Source organism: Rhagoletis zephyria, unplaced genomic scaffold (assembly GCF_001687245.7).
Source record: "Rhagoletis zephyria isolate East Lansing unplaced genomic scaffold, Rhagoletis_zephyria_1.1 Rzeph_scaffold_07766, whole genome shotgun sequence".
NCBI lineage: Eukaryota > Metazoa > Arthropoda > Insecta > Diptera > Tephritidae > Rhagoletis > Rhagoletis zephyria.
In genome coordinates this window covers 1-23,340 of record NW_016164848.1, presented here as the reverse complement: position 1 = coordinate 23,340, position 23,340 = coordinate 1, and the positions used below count along the sequence as shown (strand labels likewise).

Here is a 23,340-nt window from a genome sequence, read left to right as displayed (position 1 = left end):
TCTATTCATGATGAAATGTCAAAGCATACTGAGCATCTTTCTCTTTGACACCATGTCTGAAATCCCACGTGATCTGTCAAATACTAATGCATGAAAATCCTAACCTCAAAAAAATCACCCGTTACAACATAAATCGCCAAAAAATTACATATTTTTTCCGGAAAGCAAAAATATAAATAAAAACAAATTAAAGCAAAGTAATGGTATTAGTAATTTTTATTTTTAACTTTAGCCCCATTATTGTTTGCATGAGGGCATCATGCTTTAGTATACAGGCTATTCAAAATTCTGATATGTATGTACACAGATATCGACGCCTCCAAACCATACTATGCTAAAGAGCGTGTCAGACGTGGCAATATATTTTCGGCTGTCAAATTGAGAAAGCAGTTGCATGAGCAGTCACACCTTGCATGCGAAGTGTATTTCGAAGGAGGTTTTTTATTTCCGAAAGGCGAATTGCAGGAAAAATTTCTGCAATCGCTTTCTGGCTGTTCACACAGCGAATGAGTTTCTGGCAATCTTTCTCGATACTAAAATGCAACCATGGGCGGTGGTCTTGTCGTTTGTTTGCTATTTCTCTTGTAAAAGCGAGAACGAAAACACGAAAAATGAATAGTCGACGTAAGCTGGTGTTGAAAAAGAAAGCAATTTTATTAAAAATTATTGCCGTTATTATTAAAAAAAAATAGAAGTGGATGATTCGCGTACTCGCCGATCTGTTTGTGTAAGAAAATTTTGGCGGCGCGGAGCAAACAACCCATACTACACAACGTTGAAGAATGAGCATTACCCCATGGTGAAATTATAAATAGCTGGATACTCTTATAATTCAAGCCAGCACCAACAATGCTCGCAAATCCCACACTCAATCAAAACAACATAAGCCCAAAAAAGCAAAACCCTAAAATATAGGTTATAATTAACATATTTTCCATGTGAACAATAATTTAAAGATTTAGTATATTAGGTAAAATAATATATTTCAAGCATTTTTGATATTTAGTTTAACAATATTTTTCATCATTTTACACAAATTTACGATATCAGTGCCACACGCCAACCTCGATTAGTTTGACAGCACTTGCAGAAGAAATAAAAATTGCTAGTGCAGCACGAGCAAGTTGAAATATATTTCGGAAATCGATTTTTGCTCTTTCAGTTGCAGTCAACCCTAGCAACTTTTATTGCTGAAACTGATTTCCGAAAAGTGACAGAAAGATCTCTTTGGCTGTTCACACATCGAAATAAAATTTCTCGTTCTTAATTTGACAGCGAATTGCGTGCGAAAGACGGAAATATTGCCACGTCTGACAGGCTCTTAAGTCTACCTAAGTGCAAGTTGACTCGTCATGGTATGGTTTGGAGGCATCGATATGCACATATAGTATGTTTGTTCGTGTTTACTTACCTAAAATAGGTTTTTTTTGTTCAAGCAACTCGCAATAACTATATGCTAAGAGATTAACAGGTCGTTGGGAATTAAAATTAACACAATGGACTAGACGCTCGCAAGTTTTCATCAGAAAAGAACTAAATTCACCGGGATCGATTCCGTAATTGCGCCAACCGCCGACGCCGTCAGCTACACCTGTAATTCAGAAAAACAAAACACAAAATTCTGTTAGATTATATATATATGTATGTATGTGTTGGGGCATTCAATCCCGAAGCATTTTAACTATCCCGGGATTTCGGTATTCAAAAATACTAATCTCGGGATCCCGAAATTTTTGGGGATTTCGACTTCATCACTACTTGTTGCATTTTACAGTAGGTTCGCCCTTGTCAAACCACACAGATTCATTGTCACCACATTTGGTGTTAGGGAAGCATAATTCCCCTTAGTAAAAGAGTACGTAATTTGATGTTTAAATATTTTTATTCTATTCTTGTTAAAAATATTTACTCATATTTGCAGAAATCCTTTCCCAACAAAAGGCCAACAAAGTAAAATGAAAAAGAATTCTGCCACACTGTAAAAGCTTGTGTTTTCAATTGCTATCAGAATTTTCGTTATTGCACAGTTCTTGCACAAAATATTTGAACAAGTACAGTTATTCAGGCAGGTCCTGAAATTCACTTCCAAGTGCAAAGGGCTCAAGTTCACTTTGAATCCCAATTTTGGTGTTCTGTATTTCTCGTGTTTCGTGTCAAATTAATTATTTTTATCGTTTTCAACATCTCTTTCATTCTGTAAATTAATCAGTAAAAATATTGGGATCCCGGAGCTGTAATGCCGGGACTTCGGAACATGGAAATTGTTCGGGATACCGGAATCCCAATTGGAAAAATGTGCTGTAGTCTGATGAGACAAAAAGTAGTGTTTGGATCAGATGGAAAATAGTACGTAAAACGTCCTACGAACACAGCCTTTGATCCACATTACACGAAAAAACGGTTAAGCACAGCAGCGATTCCATTATGGTATAGGGCTGCTTCCCGAAGGAAGGAGTTGGTCCAATATTTTGGATAAAGACCAAATGTGCGCGCTTGACTATGTAAACATATTACAGACGACAATGCTCTCTGCAGGATTATGATAAGAAGAAGGAAACAGTGCAGGCTATGGAGTGGCCGCCTCAATCGCCAAACCTCAGCCCCATTGAGCACCTTTGGGCAGTGGTATTCTATTCCGAAGTGTTTGTGCAAACTTCGTCAATAAGATATTAAAAAAATAATATTTTTGTAAGAATTTTTGGGTCAAAGTTTAATATATAAATGTTTTCAAATTGAGTTGCATACTTATTTTAAATTATGTGTACGACGAACTTTTTTTCTGGTGCAACCTAATGTACATATATAAACATCGCTCATTTACTTCAACCTCGTCATAATACAAAACACAAATTACCGCTACCTCTTCTTCTAGGTTGTGTAAAAATTTCATAGCTGTATCGTTTATGTACCAGTATACCACTAAAACGAAAATTGTAGATATACTTATGTATGTACATTCATATCACACACCGTCTTCAAAACAGGCATATCTCGAGATTTGCCATTTTAGAAATTTTGCGCTAAAAATGTACACAAAGCCTTTATATACCCTTCAAAACCTTAAAGCCGTTTATCTCGGGTGCTGCCAAGGCGAATTTATCCTTGGGTGCTGCTTTTGGAGTTGTCACTATTGAAGTAAATGAGCGATATGTATCTACATACGTTAGTGAAACTAGAGACATGTTTCTTTGATGAATTTCCCATACTTATTTACACATGTGAAACAAATGGTCACAGCGTCGTTGAAGTACCAAAGATCTTTAGCATCCTACCTACCTACTTCAGGATAAATATAAACGGGCAATTCATGTTGCACTAACATACATACATGCGCTCACTTGAAATCGCTCTTCTTAAAATTAAAGTTAAATTCCTACAACATGTAATGCTGTTAGAGTCGAACTTGAAATTTTGAATAAAATAAGATTTTAATCTGGGTCATTTACATTATATCGCTCGTCGAATCTCCTATATTCCAAAAGACTTGACTTTTTACTTACTTTAACGCAACAACGTTATAAATGTACATACATACATATGTATACATACATACCGAACCCTTAATTCACAGAGGCCCTAATCAATAATTTTTTTATTTTACCGGAGAAGCAAAAAACAATACAAAAAGAGTATTTTTCCATTGGAATTATAAAATCTATTATATTTTAAGATGTCCACCAAAATATTTCCGAAAAATTTTAAGATTTAAGTGAGCTGGACCGATTTGAAAATACCTCCAAAAATTTAGTTTTTCATGAATAAAAATAGTTTCTTAAAGATTTTTTTTTTTAAAATCTCCTCAAATGACAAAACGGTTTAAGGTTAAAAAAAAATTGCATGAAAATATTTTTAAAAAATTTAAAAAAATTTAAGCGGAATCGTAATGATGAGATTTTTGATGCTGTTTTTTAACTTTTTTCAAAGATTGGTATAAGAAAAACTTGAATAACTGAACCTTAAGCTCTTCCGATTTAGACTTAAGAGGTGTCATTGGAAAGGTATTTTCTCACCCTTTTTATTTCTTTGATAACGAACTCATTAAAAGGATGAAAGAGAAAGGTAGGATGAACGAACGTCATTCAAAGTTGAATTAAGATGTGTTGGTATTTGAAAAAAAAATAAAAAATTGGACACGAATGATTTTTTTTTGACAGAAATAAAAACAGTGTGAAAATACCTTTCTATCGGGATCCCATAAGTCTAAATAAGAATAGTTCTGGCCCAGTTATTCAAGTTTTTTGTAAATCAATCTTTGAAAAAAGTATAAGAAAATACAGCATCAAAAATCTCATTCTTACGATTCCGTTGAAAAGATTTTTAAATATTTTTATGCAGATTTTTTAATCTTAATCTGTTCTCTGTTCTTAATCTTGTCATCTGATGGGACTTTTTTTCAAAAAGTTCTTTAAGAAACTATTTTTATTCATAAAAAACTCCATGTTTGGAGGTATTTTCAAATCGGTCCAGCTCACTTAAATCTTAATATTTTTCCGAAATATTTTGGCGGACGTCTTAAAATATTATAAATTTTGTAATCCTGGCGGAAAACCCAACTTTTTTTTGGTGATCCAGTCTAATGTACATATGAATGTATGTAATCAAAACTACAATATTTATTTTCTAACAAATTAAAGCCTAGGTGCAATAGCATACCAAACACAAGTGTAAGAACATACATACATCGATATAGACGACTTCATGTGGTGACGTACATTGTAAGCTCGGTTTAACTGGAGCCAGACAGATAACAGACAAGCGAACATGCGTTTGGATGTCAGTGTTTAATCGACACTAACACAACAGGTACAAAGTGCACAAATTAATATTTTACGCGACATTTGAGAGAAATTTAATTGGTATTGAATCGAGGACTGTTCGTTGAGCTTAATAGACAGACCATTTCTATTATATTAATAATAATAAAGAAATTAGGTATTCGTTGCATTTAGAATGCGAATTTTTGTACACATTCATATACATAGGTTAAGGAGCTGCACTCTTAGAAATCGATAATGTGTACATATGTAAGTATATATGTGCATATGCACATGTATATCTGAACGATGAAATACGAATGGGCAGGGCAACATGCTTTATATTAATCTCGAATGTATATTTTAAAGTTATGTAATTATAAAATTGCTTACCTAGCACATCTGCGTTGGTGGTTGACGTCTTAAACCATGAATCTTCGCCGTATTTGCCTGGCTTGTATTTGGAAGTTAGAAAGTCTTTAGGAAAGCCACACACAACAGATACAAAGTGCGGGCGTTGTTTCGAGGCACTATTTACATTCGCTGTTGCATTGCTAGCTGTCTCTAGTAGCGTAGAGAAGCTACTACGTAACGCTCGCGAGATTACTCTCGTCGTCCAGCTCAATGAATGCATCAGAAAGCTCTTGTCTCCTTCGTAGCGCGTTTTACAGTAGTTTTAAGCGTAAACCGTGATTAAAAAGCTAGAATGGCTCAAATTTTCATATTGGGGATGATGCGAATCCTTAAATTATGTACTTAACGCGATATAGAAGTCCAAATGTATTTTTTTCCAAACTTCTACTTTGGTTTTATTTTTTCAAATTCCTTCTAATTAGCACCTTTCACAAAATATTCAATAGTTAAAAAGTTATCGGAATTGCATATGCGGAAAATGTAGGTCGATATCATTTCGTTTTAGTAATTCTTAAAAGTGGTGTTGGGATTTGTTGGTCCAAATTAGCATAAATCTATAGCAAGGATTAGAAAAAACTCCGTACAATTCTCCGCGCTGTTATTATCATTTATGTAACCCATTCGCCGTTATAGTGTCATGAACTAACATATCACATCTGGACAGAGCAATGATTTAGGAATTTCCCCATTTATTTTTAATAAACATTTAGCACTTCGATTTGACCCAGCTTTCAAGGATATACCCAAAAATGGAAGTTTTCCTTAACTACGCGTGAGACAAATTCGACAACCAAAAAAAAATCCACCCAGGGCGAACAAAATTCACTGGAAGGCAAGACAGGGTTGCTCATAAATCCAATGAAACATGTGACACATTTGGAAACACCAGGGGTGCACCTCTTACAAAAATAACAGGGGCCTTCATCAAATATGATACAACTGCTGATAAACTTGATAAAAGAATAAATTTATTAGTGGTATTCATCTAAAACGATAACTTTATCAAGCAGATAATCTTATAAGTTTTCGCACTCTGTTACATGAACGACCCACACTCTCTTTTCGTTTACACATGCGACAATAGTCGTTTTTTCTTTGGTTATAGAGCTCAGCATCACTAACCTTATACAACTATCACGAGGATAAAGAAATTATAGAAACTAACTCACTAAATGAGGAAAAATTATATTTACGAGATAATATCTATTTTAATAAATATACATATAACATAAAGGCTATTTATTTGAAGCAAGTTAAAACAAACAATGGCAGAATGTCTGTTTGTGTATGAATTCATTTGTCACAGCTACCTAACCTTGCGGCCAAATTATCAGTGAAACAAAACAAACAGAACGGATAATAATTGAACCAGTTCTCTATCAAGATCACATCGTTGTTGTTGAATTTGCGTGCAAAATTTTTATGCGTATCCGATTATTGCCAAAGAAAACATAGCTAGAGTTGCGACAGAGTTGCATTGACTTCAGTTTATCAAGTTTATTCAGTGAAATCGCTGGAGAAATTTATCAGAAATGTGTAAACGAGTTTCCATACAAATTTTGACAGTTCATTTATAAGGTTTACACAATTTTACACACGGTTTTAAATGCATTTATAAGGTTTGATGAATACCTTTAATAATAAAGTTTGTTTACATATAAATATAATCTCAATCAAAGCTCTTTTTTTATCACCCCGTTTACAGAGGCAAATCTCGCATTATTAGCCGTCAAATTTGTTGTACTTGTTATATCTCCTCTCTGTGCCACCGTGGTCACTTTTTTTTAGTGCACCGCCGTGGTTTAAACTCAGTTTAAACGCCCGATCTGGCTGCATTAAACTATGATCAGCCAATCAAATGTCAGCCAGCTGTTCAATTTAATCTCAGTTTACTTAAACTAAGTTTAAACTGGAGTTACCGAGACGAGATGAGAATTTGTTTATACGCCTGCACACGTTCTATTTAAACTTTTCCGTGATAAATAGTGGACCGAATATGCATCCGGAAACTCTAGTACTGTGTTTTTTAAGTAAGCACCAGCTAACATTTTTCTGCATTAAACTACACTAGCTTCTTATCTGGTGCCAATTAATTCAGCACATAAAATCAGCTGTTCCTTACCTCGACCCACGACAGTCGGGTCTACGTAACCGGAATGACCCAGATTTATATTTGGCCAAGGACTGTCACTCCAGCACCACTCCCCAAAAGCTCTTTGGGGAATTTGTATGCTGCTACAACAACAACAACAACAACAGCCCTACAAACCTTATGCGTCCCCACGACAGTCGGGTCTACGCAATCGGAACGACCCAGATTTATATCTGGCCAAGGACTGTCACTCCAGCACCACTCCCCAAAAGCTCTTTGGGGAATTTGTATGCTGCTACAACAACAACAACAACAACAGCCCTACAAACCTTATGCGTCCCCACGACAGTCGGGTCTACGCAATCGGAACGACCCAGATTTATATCTGGCCAAGGACTGTCACTCCAGCAACACTCCCCAAAAACGCTTTGGGGAACTTGTATGCTGCTACAACAACAACAACAACAACAGACCTTATGCGAAGTTGAAATCTCGCTTGCCTGACGACGCATTCGAGATCCCACACGTGTAGACCGCAATAAGTACGAAGCAATCTTTTTCTTGCATACCGAGCGGCTTGTGAGTTGTCAATCGCTTTCAACTGTCATTTTTGTTGTTTGACAGCTATTTTCTAACATTTTGGTGGCAAAAGCAAATTTGGAAGGTTCGAACCTTTTTATTTGGCGAAATATGCTGAAAAGTATGTTGTAAAGGGCCCCAGTCAACAAAACTCGAACTCGCTTGCAAAAAAAAAGTAGAACGTGAAGACGGCCGGTAATGGCTAGCTTTCGATTATTTCAGCCGATTAATCAAAAGGGGAACTGCGATACAAATCGAAAGAAAATTGAAGATATGTCATTACTAATTGAGATGTGTCAAAGCGAATTATTGATGTTGGATTATCTGTAAAAGGAAAAATAATTTCTACAAAAGATTTGTAATTGTTTTGTCTTTTAGCTTAGAACATCTTCCGCATTGAAAAAGAAAATGAGTAACACCAGCGCCAACATTACGAATGGTGGTATTACTCCACCTCAGGAAAAGCGTGACCTGCTTGCGCTTCTGAAGCTTATAAAGAAATACAACCTCAAGCAAACAGAGGAGCTTCTATGTCGCGAAGCCAATATCACAAATCAGGAATTGGAGGAAGTGAATGATATTGAAATAAACACACTTCTAACGTCAGCTCTCGTGGATGGACACGACCATCAAAATGGATTGGTAGCAAGTGGTAGTGGTGGATCCGGTAATGACCCAGAAATACATGAAGCGGCTTATGCAGATCTGCGTAATTTCGTCGAGGAGTCTCTAGATATTTATAAACATGAGTTGTCTATGGTTCTCTATCCAATACTGGTACAAATCTATATTAAACTTATTCAAGGAGGATTCGCAGAACAAGCCCGAAAATTTGTGGAGAAATGTGGCCCAGATTTAGATCATTACTACCGCGAAGATTTGCAAAATTTATTAATGATAACCAAAAGGTCTGATCTAGAAAATAACGATTTCGTGACCGCAATGGAGCTAGACAAGTTCGTTATTCGCATGTCACGGGATTCTCATTCGCTATTTAAACGACATATACAAGATCGAAAGCAGGAGGTGATAGCAGATATAGTCGCAAAATTTTTGCATTTTGATACCTACGAAGGAACTGCGCGCAGCAAGTCTCAATGCGATATCAATACTGGATCTTTAGTTGGCGAAGCAAAACGTCAAGATAATAAAATACGCGTTTACTATGGTCTATTAAAAGAAGTTGATTACCAAACGTTGACAACTCCTGCACCTGCGATGGTGGAAGAAGAAGATGATAATGATCCTGATGCACCCGACAAGCCTAAAAAGAAAAAACCCAAAAAAGATCCGCTTTTCTCCAAAAAATCAAAGTCCGATCCTAACGCACCTGCTAGTGATCGAATTCCACTGCCCGAAATGAAAGATGCCGATAAAATGGAAAAAGTAAAAGCTTTGCGTGAATCTTCCAAACGCGTACCACTAAATAAAGATTCACTTCCGTCAGTTTGTTTTTATACGATACTCAATGCACATAATACCGTTACATGTGCTGAAATTTCAGAAGACTCTACCATGATGGCTGTGGGTTTTACTGATTCCAGCATTAAAGTATGGTCCCTTACCCCAGCGAAATTGCGAGAAATGAAGAGCGCAGAGTTACTTAAAGATATAGACAAAGATGCTGAAGACATCAACACTCGCATGATGGATGATAGGACAGGCGAGGCATCCCGTACGTTCTATGGTCATAGCGGGCCGGTCTACCGCTGCGCCTTTGCCCCAGAAAAAAATTTATTGCTGTCCTGCTCCGAAGATACCACAATTCGTCTGTGGTCGTTCCATACGTGGACATGTGTTGTTGTTTATAAGGGTCATCTCTTCCCCGTTTGGGATGTTCGTTTCTCTCCACACGGTTATTATTTTGCGTCATGCTCATATGATAAGACGGCTCGACTTTGGACAACGGATTCGAATCAACCACTGCGGATTTTTTGCGGTCATCTATCGGATGTGGATTGCGTCCAGTTTCATCCTAATTCGAATTATATTGCCAGTGGTTCAAGTGACCGCACAGTTAGATTGTGGGATGTCCTAAACGGACAATTAGTGCGGCAAATGTGTGGTCACAAGGGGCCTATTTACTCCTTGGCATTCTCTACGTGTGGGCGTTATTTGGCATCTGGTTCTTCAGATCACACCGTCCTTATATGGGATTTGTCGCATGGCCAACTTGTAGCATCACTGTTACGACATACAGGTTCAATACATACGATGTCCTTCAGTCGGGATGGAAATATATTAGCTGTTGGTGGTTTAGACTGCGTGCTGACTTTGTGGGACTTTTCGAAACTCACTGAGGATTACTTGGCACAGACCGGAGCATCCTCACACAATCCTGACCTAAACGACAGTGAAACATACCTGCTCCGCTCATTTCCAACCAAATCCACTCCCTTCCTTGCGCTGCATTTTACACGCCGAAACTTATTATTAGCAGTTGGCATGTTCAAGTCATCCTAAAATGGCAGGTAGTGGTGGGGTGAATAGATTTAAGTGATTCGTTACATTAATACATATGAAGTATTCATTTTAATGTGTAATAAAGTGACTTTACATGGTAAAATGAAATATTCAATGCCTAATTTGCATATTCCATTTGTACACACTCTTCAGCAGCAACATGAGTGGGAGAAGAGCCGTCTACAATGTGATCATTTGATTCGCTATCTAAGGATGGCTCGTTGCTAAACATTTCTGTTGGCACAGTGGCAGGAGCACGATCTTGTACAAACTCCATGACATTTTGCCTCGATTGCAAATGACGTTCAACTTCCGCTGCGGTCATTTGTATTTGCCGCGGTTTCTCCACGTCAGAAACTGCGACTTGCTGAGGTTGCTGGACCCGTTCGGTATGTTGTTTGAGAGTTTGTGAAATTTCATTCGGTGGAACTTGTTGCAGTTTCTTTTTGCGTCCTCGAGTGGATCCAGTACTAGTTCCACCGCCATTCGCAGTAGCATTTTGTTCAAGCTTCCGCCTAAAAAAATTGTATAGAATAATCATTAATTATAAATTAGCTGCAATTACTTTTTTGCTTCCTTGCTGGCTTCATCTTCTGACGAGTCAGTTTCATCGCTTTCCGAAGACGTGTTTTCTGGTTTCTCATATTGTAGCAAACGATCTAGTAAGAAAGCACGATCTCTGGATACTTTTAACAATCTACGTTGGTTAGAACGTAGTGCATCTTGAAAGAATTCATTTTCCTGCAAATCGGTTGAAACACAAAAGTCAGACTTATTGTTTTTTTTTTTTTTTTAAATATACATATCTTTGTCCATATGGAAAAGTTGCCTATGTCGAAAGGCTGGCTTTAGTATAAATCGGCATTCGCGGCATGGGATTCCAGATGACTCACTGACGCTGAGCCGTTGAATAACGTTCAGAAAATAAACGCCCAAGAAATAGTTCCGATAATAACAAGTCAGTGTTCTTATTAAGTCTCATCAAAAAATTCCTTGTCGTTTAAAGAATAAAGGGAAAGCCGCATTATACTAAAGCCGGCTTTTCGACATGAGGTACTTTTCCATATACTCACATATATCAAAAATTTGAGTTTGCGTTTTAGATAACGGTATTGTGTTTTATAATCTACGGCATTAGTGGCACCTGAACTATTTCCGCCGCCATTGCCACTTCCACCTCCAATGCCTAAAGCTGACTGAGTGCGCTGTTGCTCATGGCTATCATCATCTGATCCGGAATCTTCATCCACATTGGGATCTGTCTCATCGGCTGGAGTGGCTTGTTGGTTCGCCATGGAGCGACAGTACCAACCAGAAAGCATATCCTTTAAATGAGAAATAAAACAATAAGTCTATACATACATGTAATTCCTGCGCACCACCACAATGACCAATGTTTAATTTAAATGTTTAGAAAATTCATCGGCTAACCGCACTCCATACTAGACAGGGGATTAACCAGAAAACAAGCTGTCTTCTTTGAGAAATCCACTAATATCAATAAAAAAAGCTAAACATGCAAATAAGGGGTAACTCACCGTGGTTTGCGACGTTATAATGATAAACAAATTTTCACATAAAAAAAAATTGTTTTGACATCTTTTATTGTCCACTGAACTACATTATCGGCTCTTTAGGGTTGCTTTCAAACGTCGTTAGGTCTGTTCATGTATTCTCCAATTTTAAATTATACAGCAACCTGCCAGTAGGAATGTTCGATGTTTAAGAAAGTATCGATATCATGAATCGATTTAATTCATTGCATGAAAATCGATATGGCAATATATCGGGCCGAACAATATCGATATCGGAAAAATCGATGTTGAAACAATTGAATAGAATATTAGACCAGGGCTCGAATCGTAACATCAGTTCACGGATCGAAAACCATACGAAAGAAAATTACGTGATACGTCAGGCAGTATAAACTGAATGGGACAAAGAGTACGTTCACGTATGTCATAATGCGAAAAATGTATTTTTACGTGACGAGTAATACGATAACGTATGTTACGATTCGAGCCCTGCTTATCAACTCAACTAATTGTGTTATTTCCATCTTGTATATTTACTGAGGACTAAAACGAACGGTTTATCAAACTTAAGAGCTAAATAAATCAAACAAGCTGATCATTAAACCTACGTTAGTATTTTTCCATACCTTCTTTGTAGATGAAAAATAAATTTCAACTTAAATATCGATATTGCGGGTAAAGTATCGATGTGCGATGAAATATCGATATTCAGAAAAATCGATACGATATCAAGCATTCCTACCTGCCAATCCGCGGATTGAAAGAAATGAATGGAGAGAAAAATGTCACAAAGAAATAGAGGTGTCAGACTATCGATAGGCACACCATCGATAGTTTTGATAGTTTTCAGAAAAACTATCAATATTCACGATAGTCTCGAAAAAAAACAAAACTATCGATAGCACTATCGATAGCGCTATCGACAACGCTAAATCAGTTAGGTTTCTTTGTTTTTACAGGATCATAGTGAAATAAATATTATCTCATAAAAGTTATATTCATTCAAAATTAAGTAACTGCTTAGCCAAAATACTTCTCTTTTTAGAAAGCTCAAAAACAAACACAAGTTATACAAACAAAACAGGATTTACGAATAACACATGTATGTATGTTGGCCTAAATGAGTGCATATTTGAATATGACTAAAAAACTAAATTTTTAATTCAAATTAAAAAATGCAGGTATTACCAACAATAGTTCGATAGTCCTACTAAACTATCGATATTTTTGATAGTATAAAAAAAAACTATCAATGAGTATTGATAGTCTAAAAAAATTGAAACTATCGATACTATCGATAGTGCCATCGATAGTTTGACAACTCTACAAAGAAAGACATGAACGCTAAACCAGTAACTATTTGCAGACTTTATGAGCAGCTAATTTGTAATTTTTCGAAGCAACTTCCTAATAAAAACAATATTTCCTACCTATACATTTACAAAAGGTTTATAAATTGAAGAATGTATGAAAACACCAATTTGTAAAGCTTTTTAAACCTACATTATTTTTTATGAAAAAGAACATTATTTCATTAACTTCAACTAATAAAAGCCCCACAATTACTTGATTACTTTGAATTACACCATGCAGCATGTCTTCAGATGTTTTTTTTACTGTCAAATTGTTGCAAGTTAAATTCGACTATCCAGTAATATTTGTAACTTCCTCTCCAAGCGGAATATAATTTCTCTCAATTGCCCGGATACACGCCGATGTCAAAGAGAAAATTACACATAATAACACACATAAATGTAATATCATATAATTTAATATAATGAATGTATAACATAAATTGCAATCAGCTGCATATTTGCGTTTTTTTTTCAAATACGAGGCATGTAATAAAAGCGGCAATACTGCAGCAGTGATGAAAATTTACATCACTTTGCAAGTGCCCAACTGATAAAACGTTGTTAGAAATACACAACCCTATCGTGTAACAGGCGCCGAAGTATTTTTAAAACTAATACGCTCCTTATATTAAGTGTTTTGTATTAAGTTTAATTATTATTTTTTAAATGAACCTTGTATGAATGCTGGGAGCGAATATTAAAAAAAAATGTTTACTTTAAAAGTAAAATGCATATGTTAACGACAAAAAAAAAAAAAAAAAAAATACTTTATTTCTAAAATTTATTATTAATTTATATTATATATTCATATGCTTATAAACAAGGTGCCGATTCGATTCTATTACGTTTTCTTTTCATGCGTTTTACAAGGAAAAATATGCGTTTTGTTAGCTTTGTTAAGTTAATTTTGCTTGTTGGGAATGTATATATACATGTCGACGCCTCCAAACCATACTATCTAAGTCTTAATTCCTTTGTTTTTTGCTAAATTTTCAAACTATATTTGAAGGAACAAAAATGTGAGATAGGGCATTTCTATATTAAGGTAAGGATATTTATTTATTACTGAAGTCGAGTAGAGGATATGTACATATACACACATACATATATTACACATGTTGGCCACATATACATATATGCATACAATTCGTCGAACTGATGGTTTTGAAGATATCACAAAAACACATTACTTATGTATGTGGAAAGAGTTGTAAGTTTATTTCATAAATGCACACATTGAGGGTGACATAGTTTCAGAGGAGTTCAAAGTGTATCGCCTCACATCTATTTTTAAAAATACGTTACATAAAAATTTATATGTATTAAATGAATTCATATATTCTTCTGTCCATTTGGATTCGATTCCATTACTCCGCAGATTTGTTATACACATAACGTCATAACTATCCCTTTCGAATTTACTGCAACTCTATATGAAATTATCGTATCCAAATACTTTTCGTTTTAACATTTCAAAAAAATTAAAAAAAAAATTTCATGGTACAGTTTGGGAAAAAATACATCACTAACTTATAAAAGTAGGGATGAATTCAAAATTATTCATCGTTTATAAAAATTAAAATGTGGAATCTTACAAATAATATAACTTTTTCTCAAGTGCATTTTGAGGAGGTTGATAGAGACTTGTGGCCACTAAAGTTGCAAGTTTTTTAGCGTATTGACATACAGCTGGCACTCGTGTAGTACCGGACCAATTGTAATATAAGTGGGTCATTTTGTATGTCAAAAGCTGCATCTGATCCGGTGTTAAACGTATGTTACTGTATACAATATTGTAGCTGGTAGGCGAAACTGTTCCTTGTCGCACAGACTGGGATACGAGGAAAAAGTCATAACGTTCTGGCAATGTTACTACATCATCGACGACTGTACCAGGAGGTGGGTTCCGTCCTCGAGCGAACAGACGGGTGTTAATATTTTTAGATACCACAACATATGCAAACATTGGGGGTTTCTCAGAGCCAACACGCTTATATTCTTGCTCAAGTTTTTCAACTACATCTTTAACCTCGTGCTCGTAAACTTGTCTCAAAGACCCTTCTCCTACTCCATCACGATAGAATAAAATACGTGTTGGTAATTTCCCATCGTGTTCCTTGCGGTATTGACGTAAAGCTTTTGTCATCATCGGCCAAAGGCTGTTTGCCAAGACATCGTGGGAATGGCATTCTGCCACTGTGCTGTAGAAAGTGGCATTTGTTTTCATATCCATCGATGCTACTAAAGCCCCAAAAGCCTTTGATCGATCACGTGTACTTTTAGCGACATCATAACCGATTGTCATTAAACCGGAAAGTGGTAAATCAATCATCCATGGTGTATATCCCAATTTGCAATTTATTTGTATTGCTACCTTTGTGGCTATACTCATAAGACCGCGTTGGTTATTTGCCGACTTTTGTGTTATTACCTGNAGTACTTTTAGCGACATCATAACCGATTGTCATTAAACCGGAAAGTGGCAAATCAATCATCCATGGTGTATATCCCAATTTGCAATTTATTTGTATTGCTACCTTTGTGGCAATACTCATAAGACCGCGTTGGTTATTTGCCGACTTTTGTGTTATTACCTGAGTGGGTATAGCTCTTTCCAAGCATCCTTTCTTTTTAATAGAAGCATAACGCTCGGCATTATTATTTGGTACTAAACATAGTATTAACTGAGGATCTTGACGGCTGCAGTCCTCCATTGCTTGAATGTACGAGTGATTCCTGTCGTCATATAACATTACTTCTCTGGGCCGATTGATTCGCATTTGCATGCCACTTGCAGCCCGAATTAGAGATTCTACGAAATTCCTTAGCTCTCTAGAGTTACGGTTTGTGGCTATTACAGACCATCGGTCAAGTCCACGGGATGGAGTTGTAAACAATCCATTATCGCGGAAAAGACGTGTCCAATCAGCTTGTTCACCGGCTGAAGCTTTTTTGTGTTCGCTAAATACAATACGTTGCGGCTCCAGAACGCGACCATTCAGGTCAACCAAGTGGCGATCTAAAGTCATATTCCAACCATTGAGTACTTCTACACTAGCGTCGGTCTGCTGTAGTCTTTGATTGAAAATTCGTAAACGGTCAATGCGACGATCGGGATTCATACGCGTGTGATCTGCCATAGCTCTCATAAGTTGGAAATTATTGCGCATGTTTTCAGTTAGGCCAGTCGGCCGGCATAGTTCGGGAATGAGTATAATTATGTCACTACTGCCACCTCTCATAGCCCTCTCTTTAGCCTTAGATATGAGCAAAGGTTGCTTTGGATCGCGGATGCGAATGTGATATTTTTGGTAATAGTAGTCAATGAAAGATACCTCTTTCTCTTTACATTTAAATGTCTTTGATGGATTTTTGCTAAAATCAATGTCGTTAATGCGATAGGTCTTATTATTATAGTCGGTTAAAACTGTGAGACCTAGCACATGTCGTCTAAATTCCTCTTGGTAATCCTTTGCAGTTTCTGTGCACCTCATCAAAATATCATAAACAGTTTCAGTACGCATTACTTTATGAGCGATTTCGGCACACAACAAAATGTCTCTTTCATGTTGGCGTATTGATGTTTGATATCCCGGCCAGAGCTGCAAACGGTACTCTCGCATATCAATTTTTGCCATCGCATCATAAAAGTTTCTTCCGACTAACTGTAATTTGAGACCTTCCATGGCACGACGCAAAATTAAGTTCAAAATCTGCAGCGACTGCCATTCTGTCATAGAAATAACACCGACATATTTAATTATGATAGTGTATGTGTCTCCAATTTTGGATTTCGCGCGAAGAATTGTTTTATCTTCCTGTAACTTACTCGACGTAAAAAGTTTGGTACCATCATACAAATATCCACCTAATGTAGCACGATGTTCAGAAAGAATTCCACCGCGAACACGGCGCAATTCAATTGATGGAGCAAAATCAACGTGATATTGAAAGATGCGCCATGTTGGTTTCGTCAACAAACGATAATAATTGGTTTGCAGGGTTATTGGTTGGCCACCCTTTCCAATTTTTGTCTGGATATCGGATGGACGAGTGTGTACAATTTCATAACGCTCCCTCTTGGCATTCGGGTCACCACTGTCGGCTGCATCTCCACCTCCGCCACTTGCTGCTGCTGATGTTGATGGCTGATCCTTGTGATCTTTCCGTCCACTTCCATTACGGGATGAACTGGAACTTCTATCCGGTGAAACAGGTTCTTTCTTATATACTTTAGGAGGCCGTGCTTCTTCAGAGGGTTCCCGCTCTCTACGTCTTCGTTGAGAATCGCCACCGCCAGTTGTGCTGGAATATGCTTCCAATGGTGAGCGTGACCTGGAGTAGCGTTGTTCACGTGACGGTCGCCGGCGTCCACGGCTTTGATCCTCAGACATATTTTTTCGATATTACCACAATTAATGAAAACTTTTTTTAAAATTTATCAGCGCGAGGTGACGCGAAGCCCAAAAAAATCGGCAAAGAAACANAATATTACCACAATTAATGAAAACTTTTTTTTTAAATTTATCAGCGCGAGGTGACGCGAAGCCCAAAAAAATCGGCAAAGAAACATGGAGTGTGGACTATGTGTACATATGTGGATTGCGAGTTCCCGGAAAACTAGTGATGCCAGATAATAGACCGAAAAATCGTTGCTTCAAAAAAGGTAATAGGGAATTTACATGATTCAACTTTCACAGGCGATTAGTTGAACCAAAAGTTGAACGAAAGTAGGCAGCCGACCAACTTCATTGTAAGCGATTAGTTGAAAGACCGTTTACACCAGGGGATTGTTGCTTTCAACTAAAAATCGCCTCATATAAATTCCCTATTAATCTTATCAGAGGTAAAAAAAAATGTAAATCTATTTACAGGACGTCTTCACGTGCTGGAAAATGCTGCACGAGTGAGGACGACGACATTTACAAATGAAACAGTATTAGCCCGAACACAATGAAAACGACGAGCTACAAACCACTGTCAAATTATTTCAACACGTACTCTTATACCATGTTCTGACCGACAACGAAAACACCTTGAAAACGAGTTTTGGGATTGTGGGCTGAAGGCTGTTCACACCGACTGTTGGTGTTTTCGTTGACATTTCTTACATCCTTTGTTTACAGTTTTGCTCCACAAATACAAAACCAAAATACTTTTCCTTCAATTTCTTTTCATTAACAACCTTTTACTTCCATGCTTATTTTATTTTGGTCAGCCAATTAAAAATAAATCCGAAACGGCGTATTAAAGATAATAAAATATGACTGCCACTTCGACAAATAATCGAAAAAAACTAGTGCAGACACCGATTGGAATGAGTGGAACGTGAGTTTTTAAGTTGTTTTCAGCGAAAGCTTGTTTTCGTTTGACAGATTTTACATGGACGAAAACACAAGTTTTAGGTCGAAAACCAGTTTTAGCAACGAGAACATGTTTTCGATGTCGGTCAGAACATGGTGTTATGTAGATAATTATTTTGGCGACGACCGGGCTACGCGACGGCTGTGGTTGTGGCCGGATTAGATCTATTTCTATTCTTCTGGCGACAGATAAGGTTCTTCCTCTTCTTTCATGTCAAACTCATATACATTCATGATGTTGCTGCCGCGCTCAAAGAAATCATGTCGCCATCGATAAAGCGTTTAGATAATGAATAGGACAAACTGGAAGCTGTGGTCCGCAGCTTGTCGTTTTCAATGTGTTCAGTACTTATGCTGTCAAATACCCAGTCAACATAACGCAAGTGAGATTTTAGAGCATGTGTAGACGGCCGGTTAAGGGCGAATTACATAAAGGCCCGTTTACATACAACTTTGGAGTGCGTTGGCGCTAGCGTTGCTTTGACAGTAGCGCAAGTAACGCCCGTGCTTGCTACAATGAACGCTTAGCAGCGTATACCTTGCTCACTAAATTATACATACTAGCAGCAAATAAATAAAAATTTTACATAAATTATTGCATTAAAAAACTATATTTACTGCCCGCATTTGATTATAAACGATAATTATTTAACATAATTTTAATAATTTGGAATAGCTGAAGAACGACGCACGCCAAAATTTGAGAGTTGGCCATCTTAATGTTTTGCGTTTGCGTTGCCCAACTTTGTTAATGTGGAGACTTTCATATAAATGCATGTATTCATAGTCAGCTGTCAAAGCAACGCCAGCGTAAAACACAACGCCAAAGTGATATGTACACGGGCCTTTATACAGGCGGCTTGACAAACCAAGCGAAATAACCCTTTGTTTCAAGCCATTTGTGTTGTGTAAACCGCAAGAAAACTAAAATTCTCTGGTTCAACGAGTCATGGTTGCATGATGTATGGTGAAATGGGAAATGTATGTTTAAAGTATTGTTACGATTATCCTTGAACCCTCGTCCGTATTACCCAAATATACTCGGGCTCGTATCGCTGGATTGTTAAATAAATGCTAACGATGACCAAATTGTAGTACAATTAACTTTATTGTACAACAAACAATTAACAATATTTGCTAATACAGTAAAAACACTTTACAATACTTGTTAAAGCAACAACAACGCTTTACTACTTGTTAACACAATTAAACTTATAGCTTGCTTATTCGCAACTCAATTCTCCGCTCAGTTTACTTGTAGCTTGCTGACTTGTAACTAACTCACCTCGCGGTGGCGGCGCCCTTATATACTAGAGCTCGGGCAATTCGGTTAATCGATTAACCGAATTATTCGAATCTGACTGAAGTCGACTACTGTTAATCGGTTAGCAATATTCGAGTAGTCGAAAGCTGTCGACTATTCGGATAACCGTTCACTTTAGATTATTCGGTTAACCGTTCATTTTCGGTTAATCGAATATTTTAAGTTCGAGTTTTTTTTTGCATTTACAGATACATATACATATATGAAAAGTCTTGTTACATTCGTAGTACATATATAAGATGGCATGTGCAAAATTAAGGCAAACTTTTTTTGCAAGAATGTGCGCTAATTATTGAAATGTTATTGCGAAATATTTTAGAGACAATGGCTAAACCAATACCTACCTCTCATTTTCGCGATTTTTGTTATGGATTTTTGTTAAATGGTTGTTCAGTGAGGATGTGGAGGAGGTGTAGCACAAAACTGCACCACATATGGAACATGTTACCTCCTTTTCGTCCTCTGTTTTTTCGAAAAAATCCCAAACCCAGCTCCTTTTGCGTCCGCTCATTTTTTGTATCTGAATATACATACATATGTGGCCATTTATATATTTAAATAATTTTTTTTTCATTTGTCAAAGAAATTTCAATGAAAGTTCGGTTGCTGAAATTCGATTTTCTACAATGCTCGAGTAGTCGAAGCAAAGCAACTATTCGAATAATCGAAGGCGGGCGACTATTCGAATACCATTAACCGACTAATAAGCATGCGAACGGTTACGAATCGAATAATCGTTAACCGATTAGTCGAATAGTCGGATAATTTTACGAGCCCTATTATATACCTGCGCTGGCACTTATGGCAACTCTAGAACATTCTGAAGTTTATCGCTCATTCGCTTTCTCTCGCTGTTCGCAGTGTTCATCCAACTTGACGTTTCTCTTTGTGGAACATTCTACGTCATTCTTCGAACATTCTGCCTATTTCTCCTGTTCGCTTTGTGTTGCCGCAGTATTCGCCACAGTATGTTTGACAAGCAGCTTGTGTAGTGTATTACGCTCCTTACGTTCTTTGATTCTCAAAAAGTCTTGGGGTCGGTTTTACACATGAACCAATTAGAACAGAAGCCATTTGTAATAGCAATTGAGAAAAACTGTGTGACGTTCGTAATTTTGAAGTTTGCTATTTCTGTTTTGCTTCTTTCTTTATGTGTATTTTGTCGATGGTTTATTTCAGTGATTTTTAAGCGATTTTCAATAAATTTTTTGTGCACATGTAATTAAAATGAAGTGCGCGGTAATTGGATTCAAAAACACGTACAAAAATAATAAATTGGTTATCACAAACATGTACTACAACATTGCTTGCATTTTTTTCTTTAAGCTTCGTCTTCATATTTAGTCTGTTCCAATAGCAGTCCGGTTTACAGGATTTAGTCAGAACTTACATGAAGTTGTTCCTATTGACATAAAACCTGTAAGTGGGAACACTTTTGAGAGATTAACTGAGCAACTGTTCCTAGTCAGAAGTTACAGGATTTAGTCTGTTCCTTTGAACTTCGGACTAAAACCTGTGGAACTGTCAAACTACAATTGTACGCTCTCAAATGAGAGTAAAAGGAGAACAGATGCATAAGTGCATAGGAACGCAAAAAACACTGGAGTCGTTCCTATTGACATAAAACCTGTAAGTGGGAACACATTTGAGAGAGTAACTGAGCAACTGTTCCTAGTCGGAAGTTACAGGATTTAGTCCGGAGTTTTTTTTCCTGTAAGTTCATGAAAAGTGTCAAACGATCAGCTGATTTACATGTGCAAACAAAAACAGAAAGCGGTGAAAGCAAAGAACCTTATATTTGTTAAAAAATGGAAGTAAACAACGAAATATTTGAATATGTATAGAGTTTAATAATTATTTAGTGATATTTCAGCCAAATCAGTGTAGTACCAATGACATGTAAACAAACCGTCTGACGTGTTTACAGGAAATAGTGCTTTTTGCGTTCCTATGCACTTCTGTATCTGTTCTTTTACTCTCATTTGAGAGCGTAAAATTGTAGTTTGACAGTTCCACAGGTTTTAGTCCGAAGTTCAAAGGAACAGACTAACTATTTCCTGTAAAAACGTCAGTCGGTTTGTTTACATATCATTTGTACAACACTGATTTAGCTGAAATATCACTAAATAATTATTAAAATCTATACATATTCAAATATTTCGCTGTTTACTTCCATTTTTTAACAAATAAAAGGTTCCACAAATATATAGTAAATATATCTATTCTTCTCTTAGCGTAAAATAATTTTTTGGGATATCACGGCCCTGGGGCCACCTATCGTGTAAGTTTTAAGTCCAAATATTTATTTTCATTTGGCTAAATTGTATTCTAAACATGAGCCAAATCGGCAAGTAAATGCAATTTTTAGGAATATCCCAACCCCAGCGCCACCTAGCGATTACATTTTTAGTAGAAATATTTCCCTTCAAGGTGCTGACACATGTTCCAAATATGAACGAAATCGGTCCAGCCGTTTAGTAGTTTAGTGACATTCAATATACGGAAAACTATATGAAATTGTGAAATCGTACGTCTCGGCATTCTTCATTTTTCGGCAACAACAACAAAAAAATTCAATTTTATTTAAATCGAAAAACCTTCCACACAGAAGGTCCAAAAAACTACTTTTTACAGACTTGAAATCGGTTCAGCCGTTTGGTTACGAATCGCGGTCATACGAAAAACATTTCATTTTTATATACAGTGCCGGACAAAAGTATTGGCACAGAGAATTTTTCGCAATATTTTATTCTAATTTATTTTCAATATTTTTAAATAAAACTATAGTTCGTACTTCACCAAAAAACATAAAAACAAAATCTCTAAACTTTGTGCAAAACTCAGGAAAATTCAATAAATTTGCATACTAATTTGCAACTTCTTATTCAGATTTTCTAGAGAAATTCTAAGTATGTAGTTTTATAGCCCAACTAATTTTAGTATAACAAAGTGCAAGTTTGAAGTATCTAAAAAATTTCGTTGATTTTTGGACATTTTTTTAGTAGGTGTTGCTCATTTTCTCCATACAAAAAATAATTGTCGAACATACTTTGTACGGAAGAACCTGACTAAAAAAAAAATTGCCAAAAATCAATGCGATTTTTTAGCACCTTCAAGCTTGCACTTTGCTATACTAAAATTAGTTGAGCTATAAAACTGCATACTTAGAATTTTTCTAAAAAATCTGAATAGAAAGTTGCAAATAAGTATGCAAATTTATTGAATTTTCCTGAGTTTTGCACAAAATTTAGAGATTTAGTTTTTATGGTTTTTGGTGTAGGACGAATTATATATTTATAAAAAATTATCGAAAATAAATTATAATAAAAAACTTTTCAGATATTGCGAAAAATTCTCTGTGCCAATACTTTTGTCCGGCACTGTATATAGATTTTTTATAATATCTACTTTATAATAATAATAAAAAATATTTTTTACTATTCTTATATTTAATACTAATA

The 23,340-nt window shown here is 36.3% G+C and overlaps 4 protein-coding genes across 6 annotated transcripts in view; 1 reads left to right on the top strand and 3 right to left on the bottom strand.

Annotated features, from left to right (window-relative positions):
* LOC108374487 (protein phosphatase PTC7 homolog) overlaps positions 1–6,010 on the bottom strand; it is a gene marked incomplete at its 3' end in the record, with an annotated part of 12,505 nt that extends 6,495 nt beyond the window's left edge. Inside the window, exons 1-3 of the mRNA XM_017630457.1 lie at positions 5,816–6,010; positions 5,148–5,722; positions 1,412–1,591 (exon numbers count right to left, since the gene is read on the bottom strand). Coding sequence (XP_017485946.1) covers positions 1,412–1,591; positions 5,148–5,388 — 421 coding nt within the window. The remainder of the gene's footprint in view (positions 1–1,411; positions 1,592–5,147; positions 5,723–5,815) is intronic.
* Positions 6,011–8,102: 2,092 nt separating this feature from the next.
* LOC108374489 (transcription initiation factor TFIID subunit 5-like) lies at positions 8,103–10,377 on the top strand. Its single transcript, XM_017630460.1, has 2 exons — positions 8,103–8,165; positions 8,218–10,377. The coding sequence occupies exon 2, from the start codon at positions 8,248–8,250 to the stop codon at positions 10,300–10,302; it is 2,055 nt and encodes a 684-aa protein (XP_017485949.1). The 5' UTR covers positions 8,103–8,165; positions 8,218–8,247; the 3' UTR covers positions 10,303–10,377.
* Positions 10,344–11,948, bottom strand: LOC108374490 (uncharacterized). Of its 2 annotated transcripts, none has more exons than XM_017630461.1 (4): positions 11,841–11,948; positions 11,376–11,627; positions 10,868–11,043; positions 10,344–10,817 (listed from the first exon to the last, which is right to left on the bottom strand). In XM_017630461.1, the coding sequence occupies exons 2-4, from the start codon at positions 11,622–11,624 to the stop codon at positions 10,421–10,423; spliced, it is 822 nt and encodes a 273-aa protein (XP_017485950.1). In that variant the 5' UTR covers positions 11,625–11,627; positions 11,841–11,948; the 3' UTR covers positions 10,344–10,420. The 2 variants fall into 2 exon arrangements, with proteins under 2 accessions (XP_017485950.1, XP_017485951.1); XM_017630462.1 differs by lacking the exon at positions 11,841–11,948 and adding an exon at positions 11,682–11,753.
* Positions 11,949–14,382: 2,434 nt separating this feature from the next.
* On the bottom strand, positions 14,383–17,916 carry piwi (P-element induced wimpy testis). 2 transcript variants are annotated; one of them, XM_017630458.1, is made up of 3 exons: positions 17,717–17,916; positions 15,628–17,630; positions 14,383–15,464 (listed from the first exon to the last, which is right to left on the bottom strand). In XM_017630458.1, exons 2-3 carry the CDS (start codon positions 17,584–17,586, stop codon positions 14,784–14,786), a joined length of 2,640 nt encoding a protein of 879 aa, XP_017485947.1. In that variant the 5' UTR covers positions 17,587–17,630; positions 17,717–17,916; the 3' UTR covers positions 14,383–14,783. The 2 variants fall into 2 exon arrangements, with proteins under 2 accessions (XP_017485947.1, XP_017485948.1); XM_017630459.1 differs by lacking the exon at positions 17,717–17,916 and having other exon boundaries at positions 14,383–15,623; positions 15,787–17,675.
* Between the last annotated feature and the right edge of the window lie 5,424 nt (positions 17,917–23,340).